Source organism: Geotrypetes seraphini, chromosome 3 (assembly GCF_902459505.1).
Source record: "Geotrypetes seraphini chromosome 3, aGeoSer1.1, whole genome shotgun sequence".
Classification (NCBI taxonomy): domain Eukaryota; kingdom Metazoa; phylum Chordata; class Amphibia; order Gymnophiona; family Dermophiidae; genus Geotrypetes; species Geotrypetes seraphini.
In genome coordinates this window covers 403,891,765-403,913,280 of record NC_047086.1, presented here as the reverse complement: position 1 = coordinate 403,913,280, position 21,516 = coordinate 403,891,765, and the positions used below count along the sequence as shown (strand labels likewise).

General features: G+C 44.5%; 1 protein-coding gene across 3 annotated transcripts in view; it reads left to right on the top strand.

Moving 5' to 3' along the window:
- Positions 1–21,516, top strand: part of TMEM63B (transmembrane protein 63B) — a 162,364-nt gene that overhangs the window by 76,838 nt on the left and 64,010 nt on the right. For all 3 annotated transcript variants that reach the window (XM_033937151.1, XM_033937152.1, XM_033937153.1), the window contains exons 5-9: positions 5,057–5,147; positions 6,273–6,310; positions 12,952–13,094; positions 15,152–15,203; positions 16,060–16,168. In XM_033937151.1, coding sequence (XP_033793042.1) covers positions 5,057–5,147; positions 6,273–6,310; positions 12,952–13,094; positions 15,152–15,203; positions 16,060–16,168 — 433 coding nt within the window. The remainder of the gene's footprint in view (positions 1–5,056; positions 5,148–6,272; positions 6,311–12,951; positions 13,095–15,151; positions 15,204–16,059; positions 16,169–21,516) is intronic.

Here is a 21,516-nt window from a genome sequence, read left to right as displayed (position 1 = left end):
CTTCCCCTGAATTTGTTCTTCAGCCATTTTTATTGCATTCCTACTTTTCTATATAAGCATGATATTTACCTAGGGCACTAAAGATTATGATTATTGAGAACTTCTATACTGCTGCATAGTTTTCCAAGTTTTATTTAAAATTTGATAAAACACTTATAAAAATTTCTAAGCAAATACATTAAATTAAAGTAAAAAAAACACATAACCTAATCTCCCTCTCCTCATCCCCCAAGAAATCAAAACACTGCTGTTCAAAAAGTATAAACAATCTACCTAATCTCCCTCTCCTCTTCCCCACTTCTCCGACCAGGCTCTGCTCACTCCCTGGCACCATACCCTCAATTGACCAATAAAAAACAATAAACAAAAAAAAAAATACAAAAAAAAAAAAAGGCAAATAAAGCTAACTGAAACCTAAATTATCTCACTGAAATCGACTATCCACCAACGTATGGAATCAGACTACTTACTATGTAATGTAATGTAACCTGACTTATCTTCTGATGTTATTAAGTCTTTACCATCATTCTGTTAAGTCTATATCCTCAATCTGTATTCTCCAATGTCATGTACCTCCTGGAAATGTCCAGTTCTCTTCTTATGTAATCCGCTTTGAACCGCAAGGTACAAGCGGAATAAAAATCACTAATGTAATGTAATGATAAATAATGATCACTTACTGGAGGATTAAGGAAGGATGGTGGAACTACAATTGTGATAGGAAAGTAACATAAATGGGTAAAAAAACATTAGGGAAGGTTTAATAGCTGCCTAGGGAAGGCTAGTTTGTAACTGTGATTGTACTAAACTGAGGGTCTGTAGTGTAGCTCTGAATTTAAGTCTCGAGGGCATAGGTCTAGTAGTGCTCTAAAAATGATTCGTAGTAGCAGTTTTTTCTCAGGACAAGCTGGCAGCCTATTCTCACATGTGGGTGACATCATCCACAGAGCCTGGTATGGACAGTGCAAAAGTATACATAAGAACATAAGCAGTGCCTCTGCTGAGTCAGACCAGAGGTCCATCGTGCCCAGCAGTCCGCTCACACGGCGGCCCATCAGGTCCAGGACCTGTATAGTAATCCTCTATCTATACCCTTCTATCCCCTTTTCCTTCAGGAAGTTATCCAATCCCTTCTTGAACCCCACTAAAAAATTCTTCAGAATCTCGAGACTGCTCATACCATGTAAGCACCCGATGCCTTCCCGCAGAGCTGAGAAGCTGTGTTTCTTGGAGTTCTTTGTGCATCAAACTGTATTATTTTATATTTTTATCCTCAAAGTTTTTGTCTTAATTATTTTACCCTTGGTTCCTTAAATTATTTCATTTTTACCATTTTTCAGTTTTGAGGCCTTCAGCCACCTTTACAGCCTGTTTTCAGGCCAGGAGCATCAACACTTTTTCAACATACATTCTACTCAACTTCCTTTGACATTGAGTCCTTAGATATCGACGGAAAAATCGTTGAAGGGAGGTCAAAGTCTTCCAGTGGCTTCAAACCATGCACTCGGTATAATACAGTGGGCTCAAACTTGTGGCCCGCCAGGTAATATTTTGAGGCCCTCGGTATGTTTATCATAATCACGAAAGTAAAATAAAACGGTTTCTTGATCATACGTCTCTTTAGCTATAAATTACAATATTATTATAAGACTTAGCCAAAAGGAAAGATTATTTCTTTAATAAGTCATTAACTATTTTTTTCTGAGGCCCTCCAAGTACCTACAAATCCAAAATGTGGCCCTGCAAAGGGTTTGAGTTTGAGACCACTGGTATAATAGGACCATATCGGCTACTGACCCCCATGATAGATGTGTACAGTGTCTTGATCCTTCCCACCGTTCCGAGTCTTGCACCCGTTGTTCTACTCTGCAGAAGTGGTCACCTAAGGCTAGGCAGGTCTAGTACAAAAAAACCTTTCGGTTCAAGGATGTTTGCTGACTCAGACGCCAACGGACAAAGACCATCTTCAGCATTGGAACTGGTGCAAGCATAGACACCTTGGTCTGCTTTAGGGAATCTGTTAAAAAGGCTAAAAAGCATAAATGCTCTTCCCCAATAAAACATGCATTGGCATTGTCTTGAGCGTCTACACCTATGATGTACACTAAACATCGAAGTACCAAGATGAGATTGCCGTCATTGCAAGTGGTGTCTCCTCTGAGGCTTGCCTCATCATCGAGGTCACCAATGCCTCCACACCTGAAGCAAGTTGCACCACCTTTGTACCTGTGACATCCTGATCCCTTCAGGACTAAATAAAAGAACTGGTACAAAGGGAGATTGCTGGGATGCTACAGTCACACGTGGTGCAAACACTTGCTATAATGCATCCCACACCAGCCCAGTCTGAGCAACAATCTAAGGTATCATCGAGACCTACCATATTTTTCGCTCCATTAGATGCACTGTTTCCCAAAAAAAGTGGGTGGAAATAAGGGTGCGTCTTATGGCGCAAATATCCAAAGCATGCCCCCCCCCTTTACCTTATTTTAATGCTGCCGCCCTCCCTCACTGAGCGCTGCGCACAAGGCTGGCAGACGTCGGACAGGAAGGCATCTGCACATGCGCGGTACAGGCAGTCTTGAGACTCTGAAGAGGATTTTTTTTAATATTCTTTATTCATTTTTGAAACTTCAATTGTGCACAACAAATGATGCATTTACATACATTATTATCATTACAGCACAATATACTTAATAAAAGAAAGATAAGACTTATTTTCTCCCATCCCCTTCCAATTTTAAAACATCTCATAAAAATACTTTTAATCAACTCTTCTTTACTTCTTAACAAATGCCAAAACATTCCCCCACCTGCCCCTAATGAAATCTCCACCAGAGAGGTCACAAATTAAATAGTTAAGGGGAAACTGGTGACCCCTGCGGAACTCCACAAAGGGGCCTTCAGCACTTTGGTGTTTTCACCTGGTATTGCCAATGCCTTAGAAAGCCATGTACCAGTGTGACACCTGCATGGGGTTGTAAGGATCCATTTTTGGATTTATTTTTTGGGCTGGAGAGAGAGAAAAATCTTGCCAGGAATGAGTAAAATTTCTGGACGATCACATTTGAATTCCCAGCTGAAGTACCGTTGGAGAAATAGGAATTTGTTATTGACTGTGTTGACTTCAGTCCTGAATTGAAGGCATTTTTCTGGAAAATTCAGAGTGCCTCCTGTCCTTTCTTCGCCACCCAAAAGAGCAAATGGTGTCAATGTATGCATTGGAATGTCTCAGTGGTTGTGCCAGAAGTCTGGGCCATGTGAGGCGACACCAGCCTTTGGATGTTCTTTCAGAGCTTGTCTAATTGGTCAGAATCGGTCAATCTGAACCAAGCAAATGAGAAGTTAACCCTTTACCCTATTCCATGAATGAGACCAAAGAGGATGCAGAAGTGTTGGCATTTTAGGCAGACTGATATTGTCAGGAATCTTGCGAGTTCTTGGCTTGCACAAAACAGAACATTTGAATATTATTATTATTTTTTTTTTTTTTTATAAAGGCAGTAAGTTGCCCTGGCTCTGGTTGCTCTCGGGTCCCTGTCAGCCTCGGAGGCGGTTGTGCCAAAGTGAGCTGTGATGGACAGTGTAGACCCTGCAGGGGACCAGAGGCTTTTGAGCACGTGCTGGCATCTCAAGTGCAGAAAGAATCACCCTTAGTGGTAGTGGGGGAGGGAGAGGGGAGTAGCATCTCAGGAATGGTACACGGATGCTTGCTTGACCTTCAACTTTTGTACAAAGACTAGAAAACCATTAAATTTTCAAGAATAGAGTTATCGAAAGCAGTGATTGGGAACACTTCACACTCTTACTTGCAATCCTGGTTTGTTTCTGGACAAGTTTTACACTGAAGCTCTGGATTTTCCTGGTGTTGATGCCACCCTGTAGATCAGGGGTGTCCAATGTCGGTCCTCGAGGGCCGCAATCCAGTCGGGTGTTCAGGATTTCCCCAATGAATATGCATGAGATCTATTAGCATACAATGAAAGCAGTGCATGCAAATAGACCTCATGTATATTCATTGGGGAAATCCTGAAAATCCGACTGGACTGCGGCCCTTGAGAACCGACATTGGACACCCCTGCTGTAGGTAATCAGTAACACATTGCTGTTCTCTGGCCTGTACTTCTCACCAAGCTACACAGACTGATGAAGGGACCCCAAGGTAAGGCAGCAGTACAAAGTGGAAGCCCAGTGCATCCCGCAATTACACACATGGGATGACTCTTAGAACCTTGGGTCACTTTGTGTGACCTAAGTTATAAATAAGCGTTGAGGGCCAGTGCAGAAAGCAACTGAGGTTAGTGCAAGTTGGCCTAGAGATGCAAAGTGAAATTGTGTGTGGATGGTAAGCTCGGGCAGGTTGTATTAAAATATATGCTAACAAGCTAATTAACGTATTCCGTGCAATGCCGAGAATATGCGTCCTACTTGTGACATGTGCACAATGCATGGAAGGCTTTGCAGAGAGAGGATTTCTTGTCAATCGGTCACATTGAATTGCTAGTTTTTGTCTTTATTTTGTAAGCCGAAGGAAGCCCATGCAAGTTCTAAACGTGGATGATGAGCAACAAATATGTTCTCATGTCCAAACAAAACCGAAAGTGTCGGCACCTTCTACATCTAAGTATGAAAATTTTGAAAGGCTTTTATTTAGGCTCTGAAGAACAGACAGTAATAATTCTGCTATGTGTGCTGTGGCGCTCACAGATGCGATGTTTCTATAGTGTTTTGGCTATGGATGATGAGCCCACATAGTGCTAACTCGGGTCACACATAGATGCTGAACTTCACGTTTACCCAAAGGAAACAGAATTAAAGGGAAACCTTGTTAAGTAGCAGGCAGAGAATGATGGAGGGGACCACAAATAAATGAACCTCAGCTCACCCTGCAAACCTTACTAAACTCTAAATCTCTGATCTCTCTTGCCTGTGGTATTCTGCTCTGGGTGGCTGGAAGAGCTCTCTAACCTGTCTGCATGGGATGTGGTTTTCTCCTCTGCACGTCTCTCTTTTCTCCGGTGTTTCTGTGCTAATGCTTATTTCTATTCTCACTTAGTGTTGCGTCAGCGATGCACTCCGATAGCCATGACAGGTATGAACGCTTGACCTCTGTCTCCAGCTCCGTGGACTTCGAACAGAGAGACAATGTAAGTTGAAGCACTGTTATCAGTGCTTCTCTGAGTTGCGTGCTGTTTCTACTTATTACGGTCAACATTGCACTGGGGCAAATTTTAAAGATGGCAGCAAGCTTGTAGGATGAACCAAGTCAGCAAGGGAAAAGAGCAATCACTGCCTAAGTGAATCCAAGGGTTACCAAACAGTATGGATTGCACTCCCAATCCAGGCCCCTGTGTTGCAGGCTATGTCCTGTCGTGCAGGACCACAGAGATACATTCCTTGTTGAGCTGAGAAGAATTTTTTTTAAAAAAAGAAAATTATGCTTTGTGTGATAATTTTCTGGTGAAAACTGGAATAAAGAAAGAGTCTGTTTATGGGTATCTGTTGAGAACTGAATGGGAGAGATTAAGGAGGGAAGCTAAGTATTACCAATAGATCCCTGATGCGAGCCAGATCAGAGGGTATAAAGATAGTAACATAGTAAATGACGGTAGATAAAGACCTGACTGGTCCATCCAATCTGCCCTGTAATCAAATGCATTACAATTTCATGATTAAATTAAAACTTCTTTTTAATTTGTTGTTTCTGGGCCATAGACCTTAGAAGTCTACCCGGTACTGTCCTTAGTTTCCAACTACTGGAGTTGCCTCAGAAGCCCACTCCAGCCCATCCAAACCATCTCCTTTGCTGGATTTGGACTGTGAAAGTTTGCTTATTTGTATTCTAATTAGTGATCCTCTGTGTTCATCCCACGCTTTTTTGAATTCCATCACAGTTTTCCTCGCCACCATTTTCCTCAGGAGGGCATTCCAGGCATCCATCACCCTCTGTGAAAAATAATTTCCTAACATTACTCTTAAGTCTCAATGTATGTCCTCTAGTTTTACCAATTTCCCTTCTCTGGAAAAGATTTGGTCCTATATTAAAACATGTACAGCCTGTTTCCCTGATGGGAGAAGTGAGGTGAAGGAGTTAAATCATAAACAAGAGTCCCTTGGTCCTAGCAGCTCTGAGCCTTGTAACCCTCATTTATTAAAGAGCAAGTGATTATCTGTTGGGCTGGGAAAGTCTTCCTCGCTGTCCATGGACTGACCCTCCATGACCTAGAACACAAGAGCCAAGTTTGATCCCTTACTCTCTCCTTCCTTTGTAGGGATTCTGCTCCTGGCTGACGGCTATCTTCAGAATAAAGTAAGTGGTGCTCTGTTGTCCCTAGAAGCAGCTGGAAAGTTTTTCTGGTAACCCGTTGATGCAACATGTGCCCATCTTTTTTTTGCCTGACCCATTCTTACAAGAGAACAGTTCTGAGAGCTGGATTATGTGTAGAAGCTGAAGAGGCTTTAACGGTCTCTTTCCAGACTTTATTCAAGAGATCCAAATTGCTTCTTGTTGGCAAGCTACAAAAAAGCACAGGTTTGCATGAATGCTGCTATTTTATTCTGTAGGTTTTATTACATATATTTGTTAATGTTAAACATAGTGTCCCGAGGCTGATTATTTGACATGTTAGTAGGATTTTCTAAGCAATATACGTATGCAGATCTGATAATAGAGGAAGGACTTAGTATAACATTTTGTAGTTTGTTTCCACTCCCCTCTGCAATTGTCCCCTTCGACTCTAGTTCCTTGGCTCCCCTCAGCAGCCTTTCCCTGCTGCTCTACATTTCTCACACTTTCTAATGCATTTGTAAACAGAGTTTTTCTTAAATACCAAAATATTCATTTTCACACTGTGGAGACTGAGGTTAATTCCTTTTTCTAGTGCAATAGGATCATCATTCCTAAACTCTCAGTTAGTCAATCCCTTTCTATGAGATTCTGCGTAGGGCCTCATTAGTATTTTTTGCTCCGCCTCCCATTATTCTGGGCTGTCCTGCAGGTCCTCAGTTTCTCTCTCTACACATTAGATGATAGAAGCCTGTCTGTTCTCGTGTTTATTTTTCCTTTAATTAAGGGTGTTTGTTTGGGTTTTTTTAAACCTGATTGTGAGTCTTTTTGGTGATTCAGAGACTCCCTGCATTTCCTCCCCACTACTGCGCGCATGAGTTCTGGTGGGGGTTGAGGTCTCCAGCTAGTCAATGGGTCGGAGAGGCAGTCAGAAAAATCAAGCAGTCCAATTTCTAGGCTTGTTTGAGGCAGAAGTCGTCCCATTTCTCTGGCTGCAGTTTCAGCCTAAGCAGCTCCCAGCACAAGCATTGAACAGCAAGTACAAGGCTGACAGCCTAAGAGACAAAATCGGGGGGGGGGGGGGGGGGGGAATGTCCTTAAAAGTGATTTTTATTTTTGGTGCTGGGACTAGAGAATAGTCCCACCCCTAAAATCCTATTTTCAGAGATTTTATTTTTTACACCCATGGGCCGTTTTTGGCACTAAAATCGCTACTGCAGTGGCTATCTTGGAGTTCCTGTTTTAAAATAAAAGCCTCTATCTGCCTCAAAACACCTCAATTTGGCTTTAAATCAGGTGGAATGGACTCCTCAGGCCAGGATACATTGGATTCATGCCAGATTTGTGCTGGATAGTGGGACAAGGACCATCCGTGTTCCACGTGGCACACGTCACATAGAGGGTGGGTGGCTTAGTCTTCTAATTCCCCTTGGGGTGTGGGATCCCAGATAGTTCAAGTTTCAGGTCAGAAATCCTAATTAGAGCCAGGAAAGAGCAAAAGTTCATCCCCGGTGAAGCGTAGCCAGGCACCTGCCTCAAAACCCCAGAAATGGGCATGGGAGCAACTGCAAAGGATCTTGGGGTGTCCTGGGCATGATTTTACTCCAGAATTCATCTATATGTCGTATGAAGCATATTTGTGTAACTGTGGCCGCATGGAACCCTCTGGATTCATGGTGATGCTAGCACCTAAGGGTTCAATTTCCCTTTAGCAGAACCCAGTGCAAGATATGGGGGGTTCAGTTGAGGAAGACTGGCATGATATGGATTCAATTTCCAGGCCTTTACTTTATCAATCTGGGTCCGCAATGGCAGGGACGTCTGAGAGAGCTGAATCCTGAACAGGTGGGGGCTCTGGATCTTGGAGAGAACCAGTTGTGCACAGGCTGTTTAAGCCCTCAGCACTTTTGGAGATAATTAACAGAGTTTCTCCAAGAATTAAGGATAGACACCACAGAACTCAGCTACGCAGTGCTCGCTTATGAGCAGCACTAAGGCTCAAAGCACATCAGGACATTACTAAAATGTTAACAGACCATTGGGAAGTACCAGAGAGGCCCCTTCGTGTGGCCAGGGCCGTGGCAAAACTTTGTCCAGTGGATGATGATTTTAACCAGCTATTTGTCCCACCAAGAGTGGATTTCCTGAGGGCACAAGAACCGAGCATGAAGTGAAGGCGGAGTGGTGTTGAAAGATACCCAGGACCGCAGACTGGCTTTTGTTCTTAAGAAGCAATTGGAATCCACAGCTGCAGTGATGTCTTCCATAGCACTTGCTTGCCATTCCAAGTTGCACCATGATCCGGATACAGATGCTGGAAGGGATCATCGGTTTCTCATGTTGGGAGTGGATTATGTGGCAAATGCTGAGCAAAGTTTCTGCATAGACCATTTCCACCCGGAGGGGGTGAGGACTCATCCTCCAAGGCAACGCTGAGCAAATTACTCTTTGGGAAAGATCTGAATAGCGTCATGGCCAGTGTGCAGGATTGCAAACTAAAGTCTTTACCAGACAGCAAACCGAGAACCCCTAGAGGATCAGGTCGAGGTAATTTTTTCAACTCTAGGCATTTTCGCCAGTACTCAGGAGGATCATTGGTCCAGAGACCATTTCAAGGCACGAGACAGATTTGGGAGTGCCAGGCGTCCCTAATCTTCAGGATCCTGCCCCACTCCCTCTCCCAATAGGCAGAGGGTCACAAAGGGTGTTCCTCTATACCTGGAAGCTCAAATGTTTTTGGTGTGTGGAGATGCATCTAATGGCTCTCTCACTGGCACGTGTAGCAGGAGTGGACAATGTGCAAGTGAATTTTCTCACATGGAATACCCTAGATCTTGGAGAATGTTCACTCTCTTCAGAGGTGTTCAACAGCATTGTGAGTCATTGGGGGTGCCCAAAATCCAATTTGATGGCATCAGTGACCAGGAAGTGACAGCTTGGACGCCCTGTTGCAACCATGGCTAAAGGCAGGGCTTCTATATGTCTTCCCTCCATGCTCCATAATAGGCAGCGTCCTGCGAAGAATAATGTTGCAATCAGGGCTGGTAGTTTGGGCTGCATCAGATTGGCTGAGGTGTCCATGGTATGTAGATCTCTTCAGATCCAGAGCGCTTTGGTCTTACAGCATGGCTCTTGAACATGCAGCCTTAATGCCCAAAGGCTATTCGGACAATGTGATTGCCATTCTCCTATGATCCAAGAAGCAGACAATGTTAGCTCCCTATGCAAAGGCCTGGAAGTATTTTCAAGTCTGGTGCACACAGAAGTGTGTGGACTTTGTCTCGGCTCTGATCTCGTTGGTCCTAGCATTCCTGCAGGAGAGACTTGAAAAAAAGTATGGCGCTGGGCTTCCTCAGAGTTCAAATTGCAGGTCTTTTGTGTTTTAGACCTCAAGTGAACCTCGCACCCAGATGTGGCCAGGTTTATGAAGGGGGCTTTGTGCTTGCGTCCTCCGGTACAACCCCTTTTCCATCTTGGAGTTTTAATCTTGCCCTGTGGGCGCTCACTACAGCTCCATATGAGTCTCTGGAGCAGACAGGTGTTGAAACTGCAGGCATTCACATGCAGAGAACCTTTCCTCAGAATTTGAGTCTGGAGTAATTCTGACATGACTGTATCTTCTTTCTTGCCGAAAGTGGTTACCAATTTTCATGTCAAGCAGGAAGTATGGCGACCCACCTTCACGCCCTCGGAATCCATGAATGGGAACAAAGTCCTGAAATTGCTGGATAGTTGCAGAGTGCTGCTTTGTTATCTGGAAACGATGAATGAGTTTTGACTGTTGGATTATCTCTTTTGAACTGGCAGGTGAGTCCTGTAAGGGTTGACCAGCTTCTAAAGCGACCATTTTAAGGTGGATTCATAAGGCCATTTCTTCAGCCTATATTGGGAACAGAAAGCAACCTTCCATATCCTTAAAGATGCATTCCACTAGTGGGGAATAGCATTCTCCTGGGGGGAGGCTACAGCAGTTTCCCCTGAAGAGATTTGCAGAATGATCCTCCCTCCATACTTTCACAAAATTTTACAGGGTGGATGTGGTAGCCAAATTGGACTCCACCTTTGGATCGTCCATACTTTCAGCAGACTCATCTGTCTCACCATAGATTCTGGGGACTGCTTTGATACATCCCAAGCGTTCAGGAATGATGTGCCTATTGCACTAGAAGGGGGAAGATTAGGCACATCTTGATGATCTTCTTTCTGGTAAATAGGCATCTCATTCCTGAAGCTCACCCTGTCAGATTTAATTAGCCTGCGTACTACCTCAAACATGCTGGGAAGTTTGGATATCTTGTTTCTTTCTTTTATCCAGTAAGGAGAAGGATGGAGGACACCCTAAGACTATTAGTGTAGGTTGCACTCAGGTAAGTGGCTAGTTCGTACCACCTTGTTATGTTTCAATGGTTCATGTTTTAAGTATTATGTATATGTGATATGAGCAAAAGACTTATTTCTCGGGGAGTATTCCTGTACCCCTCCTTATGTTCCTCTCTAGGGCTGACCATCTGCTTTGATACAAACTGAGGAATTACAGGACAGCCCAGAGTAATGGGAGGCAAAGCCAAAAAAAAAAAAATGCTAACGAGGCTCTCTACACAGAATCTTGTGGGAAGCGATTGACTAGACCAGTGTTTTTCAACCGCTGTTCCGCGGCACACTAGTGTGCCGCGAGATGTTGCCTGGTGTGCCGTACGGTGCAGACACTGATTAGGCCTCAGGCCGGGTCCCGCACGCGCTCCCATGAGACTCCCCCGGTCCCCGCTGCTGTTCAGTTTCGATCTTCTGCTCTGACGCAACTGGAAACAGGAAGTTGCAGCAGAGCAGAAGATTGAACACTGAGCAGCCGCGCGTGCGCGGCTCTTTGGGAAAGCGTGCATGTCGCCGAAAAACAAAACCTACAAACTAAGGTGAGGCGAAGGGAGAGAGCTGGCTAAACAGTAGGATCGATTGGGTAGGCGAGTGGTGGCTGCGGGGACCGTGCGATCGCTCGTGTTCCCGGCTCAAATTGGAAGGAGGGAGTGAAAGGGAAAAGGATTCTGGGCCAAGGGGATGAAGACAGAAAGAAAAACCCACAGCAGGAAAGAAAGGGAAGGACAGGCAGGTGAGCCAGATGCTAGAAGCAGGGGGGGGGGGAAGAAAGAGGGAAAAAAGCTAGATGGGGTTGAAAAGAAGAGACACACTGGTATGGAAGAGGAAGATAGGGGAAATCTGGACACAGGAAGGTAACAGAAAGAGGGGAAATTATGTGCATGGGGCATAGGAACAGAGACATAAAGGGGACATGCCATGGGGATGGTATATGGACACAGGGGGGGGGGGCAATGACAGATACATAGGGGAGATATTAGAAATGGAGAAAATAGGAGCACAGAAGCGAGATGGTTTGTGGGGATGGGACAGGGACCGAGCTCGCAGGCTCCAGTGGCTTGCACAAATTACATTGTAACGTGCCATGAAAATAAGAGGGAGGAAGGTAGATAGATAAGCCACGTGAGAGGAGCTGATGGGTAGTAGAAAGGAACAGATGGTAAAGGAGGGAGGGAAGGGTGGTGGTGGAAAGGAATAGGACAGACATTGAAGGAGGGTGGAGAGGAACAGACCCCGAAGGGAAATGTGGAAGACAGAGTGGGAAGAAGACAGATGCCAGACTATGGGGGAGCGGAGGGAAGAAGATGAGTGCTAGACCAATTGGGGGGGAGGGGGTGAAGGGAGAGGCACAGTAACAGCAAATGGAAGACGTAGAGAGAAGACACACAGTGGATGGAAGGAATTGAATGAGAAGATGTGGAAAGCAGAAACCAGACAACAAAGGTAGAAAAAAAAATTATATTTATTTATTTATTTTTTGCTTTAGGATAAAATAGTATATTAGTTGTGTTGATAAAAATTTATAAACAAAGCCCTGCCAGCTGAACATCTCTTTCTCTAGTTCAGCAGCAGGAACTTTGATTTATAAGAAAGGAATAAGCTAAATATTACAGTACTAAGGCTTATATGGATGCAGCGGGGACGGTGACGGGGCGGTGAATGGGATGGCAGTGGCGGGTGACGGGGCGGTGAAAGGGATGGCGGTGACGGTGACGGGGCGGTGAAGGGAACGGCTGTTGACGAAGAGCTACGTGTGTGTCTTTCTTCGATTCCAGCCAGAATATCAGCTTTGTGTTCAGCCAAACAGGCCCAGGTTTCGCCCTGAATAAAGTATTTTATAATTTTTCACTATTCTGTTTACTTAATATTTCATAATAAAGTAATTATAAAATGCTTTCTTTGTGTTTATTTGATTCCTATTCAAGAGAATTACTTTATAGATAGTCAATATAGGCACAGAGTTAAATTTTTTAACATTTTCTAATGGTGGTGTGCCTCGTGATTTTTTTCATGAAACAAGTGTGCCTTTGCCCAAAAAAGGTTGAAAAACACTGGACTAGACAACTGTTCTGGAATAATATACCTATTTACTAGAAAAAAGATTATTAAGGTAAGTACTGAAAGGCTTGGTGAGCCTTGGTTGAGGACTTCTTGGAAGCAGTGGAGAATAGATTCTCAGGCTGCATCTTGTGTTAGTTGAGGGCTCCATGTGGGTGAAAGATGGAAGAGTTCTCCCCTGTGCTCTGCAGGTTGCTTGAACAGCTGTTAAAGTGCTGCTGCTTTCTCCTTGGCAGAGATGATGAGATCCGGGAGAAGTGTGGCGCAGACGCAGTACATTACCTGTCCTTCCAGCGGCACATCATTGGGCTGCTGGTGGCAGTTGGCGTTCTTTCCGTGGGAATTGTGCTGCCTGTCAACTTCTCAGGGGACCTTCTAGGTATGTAGTAGGTAACACTTTTTAATAATAAAAATAATAACAACTTTATTTTTGTATACCGCCATACCCAGAAGAGTTCTAGGCGGTTCACATTAGTTAGACAGAGTGGTTACATACCAAGTCGATCATAGAGTTGCGAACAGCAAAGAGAAAGTAGGGGGGAGAGGAGGGAGACAGGGGAGGGCGGTAGTTCATTAAGGGAGAGGAGGAGAATTGAAGAAGGGGCATTAAGGGTCCTGGTCTCGGAATAGGTGAGTTTTGAGTAATTTTCTAAAGTCGAGGTAGTTGTTGGCCTTGAGAACCATTTGGGCTAGCCAAGGTAACACTAGCGGTGGTAACACTTGGGCTCATTTTATGAAGCTTTTCCACATGTCAAGCCTGTATTATATGTCACAAAGAACTTTTATCAAAATATGGAGTAGAATATGTGCACATATTCTGAGGTCACTGTTGCAATATACACACACACACAATATTTTTAGAGGACACACAAGCATTTACACTTTCTTTGGAGCAGGTGAGGATTTGTGTGGCGCAGTGGTTAAAGCTACAGCCTCAGCACCCTGGGTTGTGGGTTCAAATCCACACTGCTCCTTGTGACCCTGGGCAAATCACTTAATCCCTCCATTGCCCCAGGTACATTAGGTAGATTGTGAGCCCACCAGGACAGACAGGGGAAAATGCTTGAGTAACATAGTAGATGACAGCAGATAAAGACCCGAATGGTCCATCCAGTCTGCCCAACCTGATTCAATTTAAATTTTTAAATTTTTTTTCTTAGCTATTTCTGGGCAAGAATCCAAAGCTCTACCTGGTACTGTGCTTAGGTTCCAACCTTTGAAATCTCTGTTAAACCTACACCCTCCCAGCCACTGAAGCCCTCCCCAGTCCATCCTCCACCAAACGGCCATACACAGACACAAACCGTGCAAGTCTGCCCAGTACTGGCTTAGTTCAATATTTAATATTATTTTCTGATTCTAGATCCTTTGTGTTCATCCCACACTTCTTTGAACTCAGTCACAGTTTTACTCTCCACCACCTCTCTCGGGAGCGCATTCCAGGCATCCACCACCCTCTCCGTAAAGTAGAATTTCCTAACATTGCCCCTGAATCTACCACCCCTCAACCTCAAATTATGTCCTCTGGTTTTACCATTTTCCTTTCTCTGGTAAAGATTTTGTTCTACGTTAATACCCTTCAAGTATTTGAACATCTGAATCATATGTCCCCTGTCCCTCCTTTCCTCTAGGGTATACATATTCAGGGCTTCCAGTCTCTCCTCATACGTCTTCTGGCGCAAGCCTCCTATCATTTTCGTCGCCCTCCTCTGAACCGCCTCAAGTCATCTTATGTCCTTCGCCAGATATGGTCTCCAAAACTGAACACAATACTCCAAGTGGGGCCTCACCAATGACCTGTACAGAGTAACCTGAATAAACTAATGTAAACCATTCTGAGCTGAAAATTGAATGAATAAATAAATAGGTACTGTTTTAGAAAAGTACTGAATATAGTCAAATATAAGCTGAGATATTCCTGTCCTAGCAATTATGAACACTCTGTAGCATCCCCAGCCCTGGAGGACTCGGAGAGCAGAAGATCCAAATCAAGAATCTGGCACCAGGCTGTTCCTTCTAGACAGGTTTCAGACTTTCTTCTAGATGACCTGCCAGAAATGGCTCCAGTTAGGCATTGAGAGTAGATGGTATTTCCAGAATGAAGGTACAGTAGGGTCTCGATTAACCAATGTAAATGGGATTGACAAGTGGTTGAATAATCAAGAAAATCGGATGATACAGAAAAGTGGAAGGATAAAAAAAGAATCATTGAATGGGTGTTTCAACAAGGAAGCAGTAACAAGTGTTAATTTGCTTAATGTGGCCAAGAATCTTACCTAGCACTGCTGCCTTTTAACCAACCCCAGGAAAGAAAAAAAATCAACATTTTTCTCAGTGATGACACTAGGTGAAGATTGATTTAAGCAAGACTCTATGATCCTCCTGTTTCTACGGCATTTTCTAGGCAACCATTGACTTGCATCTGTTTCTCTCTAGAAAATAATCCTTTAAGCTTTGGGAGAACAACCATTGCTAACTTGAATTCTGGGTAAGTGCTCCTTGCAAAGTGAACAAATGAGAACACACTTTTTTCTGAACAAGTTCTAACCTGATATCAGAACATAGCATGCCGGGGGGGGGGGGGGGGGCAGCCGTAGATACTGGTTAAAATAAAGGGGCAAAGAGAGAGAAGATGCTGGAAGAGGAAGAGTTAGCAAAAAAACTAACAAACCTGCAGAATAATAGGATGAGGGAGATGGAAAGCTGTAAACAGAAGCAGAGAGAAATGGAGGAAAACTGAAAGGAAAAGGTTAAAGTCTGAGATGGATGTAGGAGAGAAAGTGAAGGAGAGAAAAAGCAGATAGACTGAAGACCCTGAAAGAAAATTAAGAAAAGGCAGAAGAAAGCAGAAACTGGAAATTGACATAAACTTGACTAGAAATAGCCAGATGACAAAGGTAGAAAAAAAAATTATTTTTAATTTCATGAACAGAAAATGCAGTTGTACTGTACATTTACACTGCTTTCTTTGTATTTTCCAAAGTGTAGAGTGCTGTTTCTCGTTCTCTGCTGTTGAACTGCATATGGCTTCTTGAGGTTTAAGTTTGATTTTTGTCTACATTTATTTAAGTTTGTAGTTGCGTTTTCCTATGTAGGAGCCTTGTTGTTTTATATGCATCACAGATATTTGTATTATGTTTAGTGACTTAGGGAAAGTGAGCAGTATTTATAGATAACCCAAATTTCTAACCTCTGGTTTATATTCAAGTCAACCTTTTTTCCCTCTTTTTCGAGGGGAAAAAAAGGATACCTTGGTTTATATTTGAGTATATACAGTAACTGCTGTGTGTGGGGGTTTTTTTTATCTTTTGTGTGACGTGCCTTTTTCTTCTTTGCTTGGACAGGAATAACCTTCTGTGGTTGCACACTACCTTCGCCTTCCTCTACTTGCTGCTCACAGTATACAGTATGCGACGGCACACTTCAAAGATGAGATACAAAGAAGATGATTTGGTAATAGAGGCCGCAGGACACAAATCCAAGTGCCAGGAGTATGAGCTGTCTGGTCGTTCTCAGCATAGGACCACTGTATGGAGGGCCTCACTCAAGTACAAACCCCAGATAGCCAAACCACTCGGTTCCCCATCCAGCAGCCCTGTAATCATTTCTCGAGGATTGTGAATTGCTGGTGAAACGTTGTGTGCTTAGTGCTCGGACAGAATTCCTGCTGTACCAGATGAAAATCTGAGCTTTGCTTAAAGGAGTAGCCTAGTGGTTACTTTAGCAGCCTGAGAATCTGGAGGGATTCGATTCCCAATGCAGCTCCCTGTGACTCTGGGCAAGTCACTTAACCCTCTCTTTCCCCAGGTACAAAATAAGAAAGGCAGTATATCAAGTCGCCCACCCCTGGACATTTGGGGGGGGGGGGGGGGCTGACTTAGCTTTAAGAGAAGCAGGAACCTTTGTTTGTTCCTGAGTGGTGCTCTGGCTCTAAGAGGATCTCCCTGCTGTACTGACATTCTTAAGATGCTTTGTCAACACGTGTGGCATCATCACACATGAAGAGGATCTGTATTCAGATCACTCATCAGGGAGTCCCCAGCTGCAAAAGCATCTGCACTATTGATGCTGGGGTTTGCAGCGTCACTCAAATCTGTATTCACAAGGGTTGCTGGTTCCATAACACCTTCACAGAAAGGAGAGACCAGCAGCAAGCTAGCTCAGCGATGAGGACTGAGGGTAGGATGCACATAGCTCCGACACCATGGTAAAAAAAAAAAATATATTGTGGTGGGAGCGGTTTTGCCGAGTACAAATAGCATGCAAATTATAAGCATGTTATTCGGAAGAGCAGTCATTAGGCACAGCTTCCCCATGTCTCCTGTCAAAATAAAACTCTCTTATTCTTCTGTCACTCCACTGCTGTTCTCCCTGCCGGCTGAACCGATAGTGGCATTGGAATTCCCGATCTGCTAAGCCGGCAGGACTCTATGAAACAGCTGATTGATGTGTTCGGGGGGTTCCCCTGACGCTCAACTGTTTGGGGCTTCCTAAGACACCTCCCAGTGCATCACAGGCTGGGAGGGCCTATGGTCCTGATTGGCTCAAGCACCTAAGGCCCCTCCCAGCCTGGGATACACTTGGAGGGGCCTTAGGTGCTTAAGCCAATGGAATGGGGACTTATATACCGCTTTTTTGTGGCTTTGGCATTTCAAAGATGACATTCAGGGTGGTGGGCACTGGAGGATTAAGTGACTTGCCCAGGGGTCACTGCATTCCAAGATGCAGCAGGAAGGGGAAGGCCCGCCATTTTGAGGCAGGAGGGAGTGTGCATAGAGTTACCAGATTTTCATTAGGGAAAATCTGGACCTTTGGCCACGCCCCCAGGACCGCCTCTGTCACACCCTGTTCCGCCCCCAAACAGCATCCGCGTGGACGTGATGCATTGATGTTGCGTACATGTGATGTCACCGCATTGCGTCCACAGATGCCCCTTCCTACCACAATTTTGTCTGGAAGCTTTTCAAAACACGGACAAAGTGCCGGATTTTGAAAAGCTGTCCGGGGAAATCAAGAGATCTGATAACCCTAAGTGTGCATCTCTCCTGCCGATCTTCACAACTAAATGTATGGGGGGTTCCGGAGGGGCAGCCCTTAAGACCAGGATTATTTTGGGTAGGGCTCATTAGGAGGCAGGGCTGTGGGAGAATTGGTGGGAGACTAGCTATTTGCAGGCCTCCGTGGGGGAGGGGGGGCATGATCTTTATTTTTTATTTTAATAGGTGCAGCTGCTATGCATGTGTTGTGTTCTCACATAATGTGCACAGCAGCCACATTTCTGCACTGCTTTGATGGGAGGTTCCCTTTTCTGCATCACTAGGAGAGCTCATTTAAATACTAATGAGCTTCTAGTGCATTTGCATAGGGTTCTTGGTAGCAGCCAAGGAGAACCCTTTATTGCATTGGGAGGAGAGCGCTCTGTGCCAGTAAAAGTGCTTTAACGACTCTTATTGCCACAGGTCAGAGGCCAGAATGCAGAGGGTTTAATCTGTAGCAGCCCAAAAGTTCTAATTAAATTGTCCCCATCCATAAATGACCCTTGAGACAAAGACAACACAGGCCAACTTCTTCTAAATGGCTTGGAACAGTGAAGAGCAAATACTGTCTCTCTTATTTTAGGGTTTATTTGGGTATTTTTTTTTTTTTTAAGGAAAGACGTCATCTGAAAGAAGTGCGCACACTCGGCTAGACGGCACATGGGGTTGGGGGGGAAGGAGAGCAACCAGCATGGCATAGGGCTACCGGGGACAGATTGCTACCTCTGTTTATCGGATGCCCAGAGGGAGAAGCTTGAAAACCTTTTCCCTGAAAATAGTTTTGAATCTGTTCAATTTAAAGCTGCTCCCATTTGCGTCTTTGGGGGTAGAGAGGGCTCTTCAATAAACTTGTGGGGCTTTAAAGCCCCTGGCTATTTACATGCACCCAGCCCAGCAAGAGTGTGGGTGTATGGGTGCACGGCACCCTCCCCTTTAGCCTTGTCCCCTGACTTACAGCTCATGATGCAATATGGCTATGGTTACCTTTTATTTGATATAGCGCCTTTCCTCCACAGATATCAAAGCAGTTCATAATATATTGAACTGTAGCAGGTACTCTGTCCCAGTGAACTCACAATCTAACTATGGTACTTGGAGCAGTGGAAGGTTAAGTGACTTGCTCAGGGTCACAAGGAGCAGCACTTGTAGAAAAGGGACTTCAAATGCTTTTGATTTTCTTTCTAAGCAAAAGGGCTTAGACAGCAGCCCTTTCAATACAGGGAGAGGGATCTGGAGATTGTGCCTCTCCTTCCAGCCTCATGTAAAATTGGAGGAGGCAACTCCTTGTGATTCTGGGCAAATCACTTAACTACTCCATTGTCCCAGGTACAAAATAAGTGCTGGTATATAATGTGTTAAACTGCTTTGATTATTAGAGAACGCACCTTATTATGCTTCTGTCTGGGAATGGAGGGGCAGTTAAGGAGCTTGTCCCTTCCTGAGAGTGGGCGCAGTGGTTAAAGCTAGAGCCTCAGCGCTCTGAGGTTGTGGGTTCAAACCCAGGCTGCTCCTTGTGACCCTGGGCAAGTCACTTAATCCCCCCATTGCCCCAGGTCCATTAGATAGATTGTGAGTCCCCTGGGACAGACAGGAAAAAACGCTTGAGTACCTGAATAAATTAATGTAAACCGTTCTGAGTTCCCCTATAAAAAATTGAGTGAATAAATAAATATGCTCTTTCTGCCCGATGGATGCTCTGGATCAGACAGTGAGCAGGAGGTAGACAGACGCATTAGTCCAACTGTGGCTGGAGAACAAGTTCTTGTACATGTTTCCCCCATGGCCCATGCTCAGTCAAGTCATTCGCAGGATTGCGGTCCATCCCGGATTGGTAGTTCTAGACCAGGGGTCTCAAAGTCCCTCCTTGAGGGCCGCAATCCAGTCGGGTTTTTAGGATTTCCCCAATGAATATGCATGAGATCTATGTGCAAGCATTGCTTTCAATGCATATTCATTGGGGAAATCCTGAAAACCCGACTGGATTGCGGCCCTCAAGGAGGGACTTTGAGATCCCTGTTCTAGACTATGGTATGCAGATCTAGTTGGTCTCCAGAGGGACGAAGGCCTCCGATTTCCGGTCTAAGCACATCTACTCACTCAGGGACCGGTTCCTATCGAGAATCTGTAATGCTTTGGGTTCTGACAAGCGAGGGTCAATCAGATGTTACCACATTGCTCAGAGCTAAGAAGCTGTCAATGGTGGCAGCCCATGCTAAGGCCTGGAAGTCCTTTCAACACTGGTGTTCAGTGAAGGATGTAGAGCTCTGGCGAGTTCCAATTTTAGCAGACCTGGACTTTTTGCCAGAGGGACTTCAGAAGGGCTGTCAGTAGGATCTCTGTAAGCACAGATAGCAAGCCTTTCCTGTTTCCAAGTTCGTGGGTGGGGGGACAAGAGCGCCCTTGGCATCTCACCAAGATGTCACCTGGTTCATTAAAGGAGCTCTGTAGTTGCGCCCTCCAGTGTTTTCCCCTTTTGCTTTCTGAACCTTAACATAATGTTACAAGGTCTCGGTACTGCTCCATATGAGCCCTTTTGGATCTTACAATCAAGAAAGTATTCCTCATGGCAATTACGAACTCTCCTTATGCACGGTTCCGTCTTTTTTACTGAAAGTTGTCTTGTCCTTCCACATCAATCATGAAGTCCGTTTGCCTGTTTTTTACCCTGGGGGGGATCTAAGTAAAAGTATAAAGCATTGCATTTGCTGGATAACAAGCTAGTGTTTCTTTGGTACCTCAGTTACCAAAGAGTTTCGCCTTTCGGATCACATTTTTGTTCTGACCAGTCATGCCAAGAAAGAAAGCCGGTGACTAGAGCCTCAATTTCCAAATGGATTAACAGGACCATTTCCTCCGTGTATGTGAGCTGTAGTAAACAGCCACCGATCGTGTTGAGAGCACACTCCACTAGAGGGATTGCTGCCTCTTGAGCGGAGACTATGTCTGTCTCGCCTGAGGAGATTTTACCAGGTTCTGTAAGGTGGATATAGCAGCCAGGAAAGATGCCACTTTCGGGTCCTCAGCTTTGAAGGCAGGCTCAGCAGCCCCACCCTAGACTCTGGCATGTCCCTAGCATTCAGGACCACTAGACACATTGCAGTAGAAAGAAAGATGAGGTTCTTACCTCGGTAATCTTCGTGTAGATGTGTCTAGTGGTCCTGAAGCCCCGCCCTGTGTATGGGCTTTGTCTGCCTTCTGATCTAGGATCAGTCGGAATTTGAAGAATTCTTGGTCTCTCAGAAGAGCTAAGAGGATTTTAAAAAATGATGATGCATAGGTAGAAACCTCATGATCATACAGTCTGATTTAAGGCTCTACTATTTATCATTTCCAAAGCACTGAAAGGCATAGGCAGCATGTGCATTTAACATATAATAGATGGTCCCTGCTCAGTAGAGTTTACAATCTTAATTTAGTCAAGTCTCTGCTTGATAGCAGGTCATGTGAGTAGCTATAGGCTCTATACATAATGAGTGCTGGTTGCACACGTTTGGATGTTATAATGTTATTTCTAATGTTTGTTACAGAGCAGGGCAGAATTGTAGTGTCGAGGATTTTTTCCTGTTTCCCTCTTTCCTGTAATATCTTGTATTACAGTGCTGCTTGATTGCTTTTGAACAAACTGAGGGGCCAGGATCAGCGCCCTGGGAAGGAGGTGGAGTTGGAAACCATGATTGACAATTTTATGCAAGCAATTTTCTAATTCAGATATAAGACCCTAGAGTTTAGGACCACAAGAGAGAAGATTACCGCGTTAAGAACCTA